The sequence below is a fragment of the Platalea leucorodia genome (assembly GCF_965183815.1).
Source record: "Platalea leucorodia genome assembly, chromosome: 1".
NCBI lineage: Eukaryota > Metazoa > Chordata > Aves > Pelecaniformes > Threskiornithidae > Platalea > Platalea leucorodia.
Genome location: NC_138823.1, coordinates 102,447,458 through 102,461,331, shown reverse-complemented (window position 1 = coordinate 102,461,331; position 13,874 = coordinate 102,447,458). Strand labels below are relative to the sequence as shown.

Here is a 13,874-nt window from a genome sequence, read left to right as displayed (position 1 = left end):
TTAAAACAGTGCCAAATCAGAATATAAGTATCTGTTTGCACCGATTCTTTACAAGTGCAATTTACAGTACAAGTACAAGACAGCGGAGAGTCAGACTCACAGTCTGTCATTATAATTGTGGTAGTTGATCATGTCCATTCACTGCTTACAAAATGAAAAAGCCTGGAGCCGCTAAACAAAATAAGCAACAAAATACACAAGTCTCTGTTCCATTCTGTTGAAATTCAGTAGAAGATAAAACCTCAGTAAAGAACATTATTTCAAGTGGTGTTTGTTTTTAAAATGTGAGCTTTGCAATTCTAGCATTTGTAAATATAACTCATTGGCAGTTTTAAATTCTTGCCTCTGCTCCTATTACTTAACAGCCTATACAGAAAATTATTTGATATTCACTTTTATTCCATTGGGATTTTAACACACACTGATAACAAGTATCAAAACTTAAAGAGGCAGGAATATGTACTACTGCTCTTAAATACCTAATGCAACACTTGAACCAGTATAAATCATGTAATTGTTTGCTTCCATTTGATATCTACACTTTTTCACTATTATTGCTTGGGAGTAACAATCTCCAGTTTGAATTAGAAGAGGCTGAAATATTGCCGTGCCCTCATTTGTCTCTGTAGAGAAAGGATAAGTGGTAGATTTGATGGTATTGGTAGATAAAAGGTAGATTAGATGGTAAAAACTAGATGGTATTTAAGTAAGATATTTTAAACAGAACCGATTTCTACTGATTATGTGCAAACTAGAAGAATCACATAAAAATATAATAATATATGCAGGATTTTTTAAAGAGATGCAGGATTTTGCTCAGGACTTATTTTTCTGAAAGATTTTAATTTTATATAGTATTACCTTTTAGCTTTAGCAGTGAGGTGAAAAGAATTGACCATGACCATTGCAGAATGAAAGTCCTTTCCGGTGGGCAAGTTCTAAAATGGGATGAACTGTTCATGCAGCTACACCAAGTGAAACAATGAAGTAAAATGTATTTGTCTTCTGTGATTTAGCGACGTCTGTGATAAGGTGAACAGTTCCAGATACTGATAAGGTTTTCTGCCCTATCTGCTTGAGTATTTTTTTGTTATATGGAGTGTTTTGATAGAACTGGATTAGGAAGAAACTACACATACTGTTAGACTGGCAAAAGTAGGAGGCTGACAGCCTCTAATGAGAGGCAACAGTGAGGGTGTTTAGTTGGTGAAGTCTTTACACAGCCTAGAATGATATAAAAAGCACCCTAAAGGGCTGCTATGTACAGTTGAGGTTTTTATAATGTTGATTGTGAACAGATTTAGACTGAAGAAAAATGTGTATAAATAATAAACTCTCTGGCTAGTACACCCAGGATCATACATACATCAAAGCTGTAAAAATAAGGAGTAGGTTTCTGGTTCCGTTTCTAGATACACCACAGAGCAAGCAGAGGAGCTGGCTGATGTCCTTGGAGGTGTCAGAGGTGACGTGCTGGCAGACCACTTTCTTAGTCTCCACTTGCCACACGAAGACTGCCATCCTCTCCTAGCTGCTTTTGACACTTAAATTAACGCCCATGTCTCATTTACACAGGCAGTGAATTATTCACAAGTTATGTTACTTCTTGTGACTTTCCACACATATGCATAGATGAGATATAGCTGTATATCATATGCATGCATGTATAGATTCACCTAGCTATCCTTTTCATCAAATGAGGCACTATTTCGTTATAATAAAGGTGTTATTTTCCTGTGGGAGTTGTTGAGGAGCATTTAATCAGTTGGATCATATAGGAAGTTGATGAGATGGTTACAGTTTGGCTTAAACTTTTGCTTAACTGTACTGATTTTAAATTAATATGCTTCTTTAACACCTGATGCTAATCCTTAGTATTAAAAGGTTGAAATAATATTGAAATTAAAAAAACCAAACTTTGTCATTTTCATCAGTGATAATTATGTACACTTCTTTTCAGGGAAATGATCGGCAATCTAAATCTACCGTTGGATCCAGTGACCCGGGAGAAAACAGTTCCTCACCTCAGCCTCCCAAAGGAAAGGACAAAAAAAGCCAGAATCCAGAGGGTTCTGTGTCCAGACGACACTTTTCTAACAACTCTACAAAAGTAAAACAGACAGTAGGAGTAACAGCTTCCACAGGAGTCTTTCAAGATAATGGTCAGTACTGAGATAAACACTATCGTAGCGTAGAGGCTTTTGATCTTCACTTAAAACAGTGAAACAGTGGCATAATATGTTTGTATAGCTCTTAAATTGTCCGTTTACTCTGGCTAACTGAATTTACAAAAGTTCTTTCTGCTTAGGAAATGTACCTATGCATAACTGCTACATTCCTGGCTTCATTTACATACCACAGGAGACTGTATACGATATTTAGTATACTTTGTAAGTTAAACTAATATGGTCCTATCTTTATGCTTTTGATAAAAGCATAATAGAAAACATATTTTGACCATTTTCCCACTGTTCTGCCCTGCAAAAAAGTGAAGAAAAGGAGCTGGTCTGCTCAAAGGACACCTTGCTCTCCTTGAGGATCCCTGATTAGCTGCCTGGTTCTGTATAACAAAATGACTAGACCCTAGGGGAATAACACAAACACAAGCTCCAGTTAGCCGATAGCTGCTGAGACTAATCATACAGCAGAGCTGCTGGAGGCACTTTCAGAATTTCTCCCCCACTGTGCTGTGGCAGCAATTTAGAAATTTAGTCATAAACATCCGCTTTGAGAAACTGCTTTTCTTGTCTTACGGTGTGATATTCCCCCTACCTCCCATTTTTTAATGGCTAGAAGACTGTCTCCTCACTACAGATATTGCTGACATGCTGGGATGGCTGTTTTCCTCATTAGTAATAGTTCCAAAAGTCATTAATACAGGCCAATTAATATCTGTCAGGAGAAATAAATTATACTTTTCATAGCATTTGACATTTCTTCTCACTGCTCACTTAAAGTTAATAATTAAGTGTGCAGTAACAAATCATGGTCTAAAACTTCAGTATATGTCATCCAACAGCACAGTTTTGTACCTCTGTTTGTCTAGAATCATGAGTTCTAAGTTTACTTTGAGTCAGGTGCAGATTTGTAAATTTGAGTTTTAAAAGACGAACGAAATACAATCTTGTGTAATACAATTGTCTTTTCAAGAGTAAGCTTGTTGAACTTCAAGTTTATTTGAGTCTTAATTCAAATACCATTCTATGCTTTTGCTCTAAGTGGACATAGTTTTAGCCAACTCTTTTTCAGTCAAGTTTTTTTCTTACTGTAGAGTGACAATTGTATTATAATGAAAGTGACTGGAAATATTTGTCCTTTGTAACTCATGAAACGACTGAATATATTCTCCTTGAAATCATCACGGCATATCCCCACTTTTTACAGATTGAGTGGTGCATGCTAAAAACATATGAGGGAGAGACTACCAAAGCTGACCTCTCAGAGGGGGCGTTTTACATTTAGGCAGTTGTTTACCCTGGATACCTTCAAGCGCTGACATGTTTTCTTTTTTTTTTTTTTTTTTTTGAAAGAGATGCATTGACTTCTGTTGGGAAACGCTGGCATAGAATTCTTTATACAGAGCTCAAAATCCCCATGTTCTGACCTAGTCTCCTGTTCAGAGTACTGAATTGCTCTGAACCTCTATTATGACTGGACAGATGTCAGTCAGACCTCTTCCGTTAAGAAGAGCCAAGCCACATAGCGTTTTCTGATAGGTATAGTGCCATTGTGCTGATTTTCTATATGCTATTTTTTCTGGCCTGAGGATTTCTGTAAGCGAAGTTTCTACAGATGTGTTGTGGAACAAATGGACCCCTCTTGTCAGGGTGAGAGAAATTTGTTCTTTGCCTTTGTCGGCCTTCCATTAGGTTATCAGAGGTTTCTGATTGCTTTCTTTCATTTCCCGGTGGAGGGAAGAGTACTAGAAGCAGCAATAGTTTCTCTGTCCTTTCAGCAGACAGTGACTAAGAGACAAATCTTCCTTTGGCAGATAGCAGACAAATATAGGGAGATACCTACCTCTCCATATTTAGCGCTGCTGCTGCTCCACCTGCTGACAGAAATGGCTGGAAGTCCACTAAGTGACTGGCAGCTTCTCACTTCAGCTTTTCTGTGTTTTGTGAGTCTTGCGTAACTAGGAGAAGCTATTCAAGGCAGCCAGTTCTCTGGTTTGAGCTAAAGTGTATGTTGGGAGAAGCTCTCTGTTCTTTCTGTGCTCCTCTATTTGTCCTCCATGTATGAAGACGTGCTGGCAGAAATGGGAACGGGCAGTTTGATGTGTGTGCTGTTCTGCGAGTCTAGGTAGACCTAGCTGGTCATGCAGGCAGTTGCGGAGGGAGATGAAGTCTCTCAGTTGAATTCAGACAACAGTATGGGATGAGAAATCCAGAGCCACATAACGGATTTCTGTTGGGGTGCAATCCCTGCTCTCAGTGGGTCTCTGTTGATGAGGAGATGTATACTAAGCCAGTGAGTACCGTTTTCTTTTGCCAAGCACAAAAAGCAAACCATCTCATGCTTCTGTAAGTCTTTAGGCCAACCACAGTGACAACTGCAGAGTTGTGAACATCTACAGACTTATCTTTCCCTAGTTAAATTCCCCAATATTTGTTCAGCCAGATCAAGTGGAAAGTGTTCCAGGAAGCAGTTGCCTTAAGATTGTCATCACAAGGCTACTATGCAAAGTGATCTTCAGCCTTGCTTGTATTCTAACAAGAGCTGCATCCTTGTTATTACATTATTCTAGTTCTGCTTAAATGTATTTCTTTGCCACACGATTCAAACTAAATTTAATGATGTTGTATTTAGTTATTTATTTTCTCTTTCCCTTTCTGGTTCCGTTTTTCTTTCCGGTATTTTGCAGTAAGTATGACAAAATTTTTTCTGTTATCAAGAGCAAAAGTAGGATGTCCCATTTCCTGCATTTGCTTTACAAGCCCTCAGTGATACTAGCTATATTCACCATTTCACGTGAGAAACCATGTGCAGTTATTCTGAGTCTGTTAGCTCATAGTGGAACACTTTTTTTGATATGGCATTTTTTTAAGTAAAAGTGGTTTATCATTTCATGGAAAATATATGAAGGGTGCATGGAGCACTGGAGAGAGATCCCACTATTCCCTTTTCTTTCCCTTTAGTCATTTTGGCTGAAAATTTGCAATTTTTTGCAATTTGAGGGTTTTTTTGTTTGTTTTGGATTTTTTCCCCTCTCCAGAAGAGATACAACTGTGCTTGCTGCAATAGTTTTTGTCATAGTAGCCAAGCAATATATCTGAACCACATTCTGAAATAAGTGTGTCTCCTCATAACAGAGCGTAATTCAACCTCCGTGCCCAGTTTATTTTCTGAATTGTCTGAGGTCTAACAGACTGGTAGAGGTACCCAACATTTTGACAAGAGCTGATGCTGTTGACAAAACATCTGAGGTTTCTTTTGACCCACTGAGGCAAGTGGTGTGTGTCACCATTTAAAGAGAAACAGAAATGTCCTGGAAGTGGATGGCGTTTGAGGTGCAGTGTTGGAGAGAAGGCCAAGCCAGGACTAAGGAAGAGCGCTAATAGCTGTTGCTGCTTCTACTGCAGGAAGCAGGCAAGGCATTCATATCGAGTGATGATACATTTTTTTTCATAATCACCCTGTAAACCCAGCCAAATTGAAGACACTACACTGAGTGCAGTTTCTTTTTGTTTTGTTCTGAAGCATGGTGAACTGGGTAACTTACCCATATAGTGGCAAAATCTAAAAATTCACAATGTTTAATCCTGTGATAACTGTATACAAGAACTTTTTAATGTGCTATTGTTGTGAATGTGGCACAAAAATATAGGAAACTGTATCATACTGAAATAATTCACATGCCAGAAAAAATTTCATGTATTTAATCCTTAACATTAAGCACTAAAACACACCTATAAGATTTTTAGTGGTACCTAACACTACTCAATTACTTTGAAATTGCGTGCTTCAATGGACTTAGTATACACATTTCCTGAGGATGCAATAATGCTTTTCAGAGAGATAGGAATGTCTAGATTTATAGCTACAATTGTTTAAATTTACCCTTATCTTTGAGAATCTCTGGAGACAGCATTTCTTTTCTGTTTTTTTTTTTTTTAATTATTAGTGCGATGGTAGCTTTACGGCTGGAACTGTTCTTGAGCAATGTACTCATAGTAGGTTGTGTGTTACTCAGATAATAACTTTTCCAGATTTTCTGCAGGCAGACAGATTTTTTTTTTTTTCTATTGAATCCTAGGAATGTAAGAGGAGTTAACACACCATGCCATGTTTGGTAACTGAAATCTATCACTGTATGTTCCTTTTCATTGTTCTTTCCCATGTAAATGAACAGCAGGCTTCTCTCTGGAGAGTCAAAAGCACTAGGAAATAAACATCTCCATGTGGGATGGGAAGGATTCTTAAATTGCTCTTGCACTTTTTTGCCTGTATTTGTCTGCCTGTGAGAGACTGTGGCACTTACAGGCAAAATTTGGGGAAAGAAGACAACTATTGAAAAATCAGAGCAAAGGTCTTTTCATTCAGGTCTGACCCTTTGTGGGAGCTCCACTGTAGTCAGAACATACATAGCTTGTAGTGAAGTAGTTCAAAGAAAATGTACTATACTGACTTCAAAGAGTCATCTTCTACACAGTTGTTGTGTCCCGAGTGTTTTTTCTGGTCACGCCTCAAGATGGAGTGACCTGAAGCACAGGCCAGGCAGGCTGTAGGAGCTGTGAGCTGTTAGTGTGGAGTCCTGCAGCTTCAGTGTCCTCCTGCCCAGCCAACCCTCTGTGTCAAAGACTGCCCTTGACAGAAAGCCAGTTGGACCATAAAAATATAGGGTTGCAGAGGTCAGCATTACACCATATTTCTGCCCTTTATCAGTTAAAGGTCTGAACTATTGTGTGATTTGTGATGATGTTAAACTTACTGCCAAAGGCATATTATTTTGTGACTTGATAGCCTGTTTTGCTATCAAGTTTGTTTCTTTATTTCTCATCAACTGAATATATTTCACCTGTGGGACTGTCTATTGAGTTAAATATAGCACAGGAGCTTGATTAAGTATTTTCACCGAATTACCTATCTGCAGGTGGGAAGCGGAAGTTCTTAGCTGGTTGATGTACATTTTAGAACAGAGGTAGGCGGCGGCGAAGTCCCCTTGAAAAGCTTTCCCTAGAGAGCCTCATCAGTCAAATCAGCTTTAACGAGCCCAGTGACTACAACTCTGTCAGTGGGGGATCTGAGAAACAACTAGATGCGTTGAAGTAAGCAAAGCCTGAGACATTCTGCCCTCGTCAGCATTGGCATTGTTTTTATGGCGCATCGTAGGAGAGTCACCTGGCTCAGTTTTGACCTGTGCAGTTTCTCTACCGGAAAAAAAAGCTCACAGCAGGGAAGTTGCACTACCATGTTTCCTTGCTAACCAAAGAAACAAATCAGTTTGCCTGTTTCAAACAGACCAGGTTGCGGCTGGCTTCTCTGCTTGCTTCTTTTGACACACTAAGGTGACCTTTAGCATACCAATGAAGCAGGAAAGAAAGAAATGTTAGAAATATGCAAACACTGAAAATATTTTCATACCCAGATGACCTAACCTCTCTCTATCCTACAGTTTGTTGTTCATGGCTCAGTAGGCTGCTTGGATTTAACCTGCCTGCCCATCTCTTGTTCCCATGGAGTACACCTGAATGAGCTTACACCTCCTTGAAATAAGAACGGGAAGTGTGAGGATCATAATTTGCAGTGTTCTTTGGAAAACGTGTTCTGGTACATCATCTGAGGCACCAGATTCACCAGGTGGCCCATTTGGTGCTATTTCCAACTTTCTGTATGTCAAGTAACAGTGTTGTCATTGTTCTTGTCTAAGTGTTCCCAAACATAGCTGCTACTGAAGTTGGATTTCAGCCCATTGTTATAAACTTCATTTCTGCTTTTTGCAGAAATCAGTATCCTGAGTGGACGGGTCTTCAGGCAAATCTGTAAGCAAAGTCCACTTCTTGTACCTGTGTCCTGCAGCGGTCATGGTCCTGCTGCAGGAAAAGGTTTCTCACCCAAGCCAGACTGTCTTTGACAACCTTTGTTCTGATTAACCCTGTGGAGAGCTCCTAGTAGAGAAGGTGATCTGCAGGAGAAGTTCCCAACTCCATTTCTACTTGTCTTTTTTTATCCCTAGGGGGCATCTTATAGGGAGCCACTGCTGTCTGCTATGCTTTCCACACTGTTGAGGTGGTGCATCAGGGAGAGGGTTACTTCTTGCTGATGACTGAACCAGACAACCTTCAGCAGCTTTCTAGTTTGTTCTGTTGGGTGCTGTGACACTTTCATACCTGTGTCATTGCCGATTGCCCATCTATGAAACTGAAGCTGTTAATAGTGTATGTGTACATTTTTTCTGTCTTTTTTCAAAGAAAATTCATAGTGAATAATCTTTTTTGGACCCTTTCAGATTCCCTTGTTATTGTAGGTTTCATTAAGACTGAGGGGGGTAATAGGTAGAGAACATCTAACTTCTTTCTAAGGAAATAAACCTATTTCTGAGGAAATAATTATTTTTTTCTCATAGCTAGAATTGTTTGAATGTAGCAATAAGGCAAAGATAAATAATAATAAAGTGCTGAATAAAAGGGTGCTCAGTGGGGTTGCAAGATTTACTGCTGAAGAATTCATTGTATATTCATAGTTTCTAAAAAAGTTGAAGTTTCTATGCAGAAAGCTAAGAAACCATCTAGACGATGTGATATCAAGTTAATGTTGGTAAAGCAAAACAAATGCAGAATGGTAGGTAAATGGTGAACTGAAATATTTTACAGGGTGCTACTTTAGTGATAAAAGTTTAGAAAAACATTGATGAAGGCAGTTTTGTGAAATTCTCTTCTGACACTACAGCAGAGGTCATTTGAAAGTCGGTAAGATGTGACATGTAGAGATAAAGAATAGTGAATGTCACCTGGTATATAAAATCAATGGTTTGAGCTCATCTCTGATTCTTTGAAATCGCATCTCGGAAAGAGGCATTGTAGATTTAGGAAAACCTCATGGAAAGAAAAAAAACGGTTAGGGATCTGAAAAAATACACACGAAACAAAAGAACCTGGGATTCTTTATTGCATCAAAAAGGAAGTTTTTTATTTAAAAAGACTATGTTGAATAATACCCAGTATTATGATAGATATTCCTAACAAACTGCGGATGTGATGTAAAAATTGACATATCAAGTTCTGAACCAGTTGCTAATTAGAAGGACTATTTCAAATCAAAGCATAGATTAGCCATCATCTGGCTACTGCTCGGTTTTTGTTTTCTTTTCATTCTTTTCTTTTTTTTATTGTTTTTATTTTATCCCCCCCCACCCCCAGCATCCCCTTCTGGCATTGTCAGGTGTAGGGTACTTGTGTGGAGGAACCACAGATCTGATCCGGTACAACGGTTTCCCTTTCTTTTAAATAGTCATCAGTGGAGGCTTAAAACTGGCTAGAAACACATAGTGGTTAGAGCATTCATTTTTATTTTTGCACGAACAGTGTGACAGTTTGCACATGGCACAGATGGGAATGAATTGTCTTTTCTTCCTTTCTCCTCCATCTTTCTAGCTCTCTGAAATGAGGCTTTTAGTGTCTACCATATAATAACTTTCTGTTTCCATATGAATGTGGTGGTAGTCTGGTTTCCCACAGAAAGATTTTCTTAATGCTTTTTCAGATCTCAGATGTTGTTTTATCCCTATAGTAGCTGGTGAGTGTTCTTATGAAGGGTAAAATCATAGGAAATTAATTTAAGGAATACTGGCAATAAATTAGAACGACTGACATTAAGTGTACCATGCATTTAGTAATGAAGAATACTCGTAAATCAATAGGTTTTTCAAGGCAGAGTAGAGATGTGAAGTAGAAAATACTCTTTTTTTCTTACCCTCTTGATTTGTTTCAGGTCAATTATTTAAATAGTGTTAGTCTCTATAATTTTTGCTGCCAGAGTCTAAATATGCTGCTGTCTGAATATATTGATGAATATAAATTTTATAAATTTTGGTTAATCTGGGCATAAATGTGAATATATTTATTTATATCATAAGACACATAGCCCTCTAAATTTCCAAATAAGTTGAGCCAATTTCTTCTGCAAGTGTACCTAAAGAGGTGGATGATACTGTGATGTCTGTTCCTCTGTCTCACTTTATTTGGCTTGTGTTTTGAATTAATCCCTGAGTCCCACAGCATGGCTTTCTTCTGTTAATTCAGGGCTCAGATAAAGGTTTTGTAACCATTGTCAGGTCTAAATTTTGAGATCTCAGTGGTGAAGGGTGCTCCATATGAAAGGTTCTTGCAAGAAGAGGTGTGTATTCATACATTTTTTTTTACCAAGTTGCGCTAACATGCATGCTTAACCTTTTTAAGCATACAGTCTAAGTTTTATTTCTTTTACTGAGACTCTGGTACCTGCTTGCTTAAAAGTAAAAGCGTGTGTTCATGAAGAGACCCAATCTGTCAGACACATACTCACTTAACTATGTCTTTGTTAGACTCACACATGTGCTTAAATTTAAGCATGGGCACGTGAATTTGGAAGCTCAAGGCTTTACACATATTTACTCTTTGGAGAAGGAGCTATTATCCTAAACCTAAAATATATAAATCACCACACAAATCATTGGGAAAACATAGGATTTTGTTCAGTGCTATTATTTAATATTTAACAGAAGTTTTCACAAACATGGTGTTCTCAGTATCATCATTAAACAACGTGGATAAAACAATTCATATTTCTTATGACACAATTTATAGTCCCTGTTGCAGGAATAGAGCTAAAAGCTAATGATAAAACCTCAAAGAAGTATATAATTCTTAACTGTATGAATTACTAGTGGCTGATACATCTTTCACAGAGACGTTTTCTGGACCAAAAAAATTATTCAACATATATGTGATCATATGAGTGAATGTGCATTACTGTATTAAGTGAAAGAATCTATTAATGTCTGTGATATTGATAAAACAGATTTTCAAAATAATATATAAGCCAAGCCTTATAAAAGCCTCTGACATCTACAGTGGTCGAGTGTAAACATGTGCCCGTTGCACCTTTGTGTTTTATCCTCTTCTTCATTTACCAAGTAACAACGTTGTTAAGGATGCTTCCGTCCATCATAAACTGCAGAGTTTAAAATATAAAATGTGCACACAGCTCAGATGAAACAGCCGTGGAAGTATCTGAATATCCTGTCCTTCTGATAAGGTGGTGTGAGTGTTCCATTAGTTCAGTAGGAGGCTTATTGCATTTATTTTTTTCTTTTGATGGAAGTATTTTTAAAAGACTTATGGTTAAAACACTGGCATTTAAATAGTTCCTAGCTAACATCTGAAGACTCTCAAGCTGAATCAGACTTAATGGAGACGATTGGATTAGTCCAGAGCCAGGATCCTGCTTTTTGTGGAAAGAGGAAAAACATACAACGTGTGTTAGTACCTAGCAGTACTTGTAGCATGCTTCTGTAATTAAAGTGAGGAATGCAGCCAAGCTAGTATAGATCAATTTACTCCTTAATGCAACTATCGGTATTTTCTGAGTGCAGCAAAATTGTCAGGTGACCCCAAGTTTGTGACAGATGCATTTCATACCTGCGGTTTTCTCCTGTTCCTGATACTATTATGGAAGAAGGCTTTATGTGTCTGTGAAGCTTTGTTTCTGTTTTGTTTTAATTCCTCCCGTGGCACCCACAATAGCTGTGGCGAGCTTACCCTAACAACTCTTTACTGCTTATCAGTCTGGCCTCCCTGCACTCTCTCCACCTCCTCTTCCCCTCCCATCTCTCCCCACCTTTGACTGTTCTTCCCTCTGCTCTTTACACTACTTTCTTTTCCAGTTATTCTCTGATGCTTTTCCTTGGGTCTCCGTGGCATGTCATTCGTTTTACCTGACTTCATCTGTTTTCTTTCCATGTCATTTGTTGGTCTTTCTTCAAGTACTCCTTTCTGTCTGGCACTGATTCACCAGGACCTGGAGGTCTGGGTTCAACCCCTATTTCTGTCTTAGCCTTCCTGTTCGACTTGGGGCAACTGCTTGGCTACATTCTGCAGCCAGCGAAGCACCTACATGGAGAGAAATGTGTGCAACAGGAGGCAGTTCAGTCCTCCGTAGCTGTTCCCACCGCCTCTCTGAAGCTTCCTCCGTGTGGCTGATGGGTGTGTCAGTGGAAATGCTCGGTTTGCCAAGGCTCTTGTGGAGTTGCTGCGTAGGGTCAGAGGTGGTGAATGGGAAGACAAAAGCTCTCCTAGTTTCCCTCTCCACCTGGTTATCACAAGCCTTTTCCTTTAATCAGCTTGGGAGCCGAGAGGACATGCCATTCTCATTTGACTATATTTCTATTCCTTTTGTACTCAGCCGTGTGTAGCTTTGCAACAGGTGGTGACACATGCTGTGGTTTTGAAGAGTAAACTTATCAAGAGGCTGCATCGGCTGTATAACAGGCATCTCTATGAAGTAACTTGATAGCTTGAAAAGTTTTCTTTAGACTTTCTGTCTCTCTCTGAATCTGAATTCTCTCCGTGCCAGGAGGCACACAAGGCGCGAACATCGTTCTTCCACTTCGATCGGTCTGCGGCTGCGTGCTCTGGAGTCCCAAGGGCCACAGCGCAGTCTTCTGTTGGTTTTTTCCTCAAGACATGACCGATCCAGTTCCATCTCCTCCTCCTCACTTCATTACTGATTTTCTCCATCTCCGAGTTGATGCTCGTCATTTCTGCAACTTTTTATTTTTTGTCCGGGAGGAGGTAGTTGGCCTCCTGCCCAACCCCCATGACTTGGAGGGCCAGTGGTTTTTCTGTCAGGGTGGCCTTCCCTTAGGCTGCGTTGGTTCGCGGCACCTTCTTCAATTTTATCCGGTGCACCCTCCAGAGAGGGATCCCCTATCCACCACCCAGGGGACGCGCCTTCTAGCCGTGCAGCCCCAACCGAAGGTCTTTAGACTTTATTCAAGTCATAATTCATAGCTTTGTAACTTACTTTTGGGGTGATTTATAGCTCCAAGTCATTATGTGAGTGTGAAATATAACTTTTTTCTGACTAATGCAAAGTTATTCTTTTGAATGTATCCATTAAATGTATTTCCTGATGCTCTTTAAAAAGTTCTTGTGTGTACTTCTGCTGGTTGATTTATGGCCTATTACTTTTTAAAGAAAAAGTATTTTTCTGTGCAATTGCAGTGTACTTTGTATTAAAATAATGGAAGTGCGACGAGAACTCAACAGAGCAAACAATATTAGGTTTTTGCATTTTTAGTATTCATTACAAGTTAATGTGAATGCTGTGCTACAACTGTGGAACAAGAATCTTTAATTCAGTTAAAAGAAAAGAAAACCAACAGGGAAACGCTGGATAAATTTTGTTTAAAAACTAAAGAACTGTTGCTTAATTTTACAAAAACAGCTTTGTTGAAGTTAGAGTTTAAAATACTAAGCCTCTGGGTTTCAGAACACAAATAAGTGACCACAGCTTACACTGGCACTCCGACATGCTGTGTGCATATTTGTACTTATCCTGTGCTTATATGCTTTATTTACATGCATGCTGAGGACCCATCGTGCTCCCCTTTGGGTGTGAAAGGAGCTTATACTGTTGGGACGGTATGTTAGGATCCAGAGGGCAGATGAAGGGTACGTGCCCTTTTCTAAGGGTACTGCTTTTTTTCACCTGTTGTTTTCAGTCCTTCTTCATATACCGAAGACCTGTGTTAACATCCAGTCCAACCTGAAAGGACAGAATATAGGCTGTTGCTCTGTGTATTAGTGCAAGCTCTTCCCCTTCTCCTAATGTGTATGCTTTTAGTGCTCTGAAACATCTCCCTGTCAATAGGATCTTTCCCTCACGCTGTCCTG

At 39.1% G+C, this 13,874-nt stretch overlaps 1 protein-coding gene across 1 annotated transcript in view; it reads left to right on the top strand.

Moving 5' to 3' along the window:
* Nucleotides 1–13,874, top strand: part of DCDC2 (doublecortin domain containing 2) — a gene marked incomplete at both ends in the record, with an annotated part of 69,044 nt that overhangs the window by 30,770 nt on the left and 24,400 nt on the right. Inside the window, one exon of the mRNA XM_082332756.1 lies at nt 1,961–2,162. Within this exon, the coding sequence (XP_082188882.1) occupies nt 1,961–2,162 (202 nt within the window). The remainder of the gene's footprint in view (nt 1–1,960; nt 2,163–13,874) is intronic.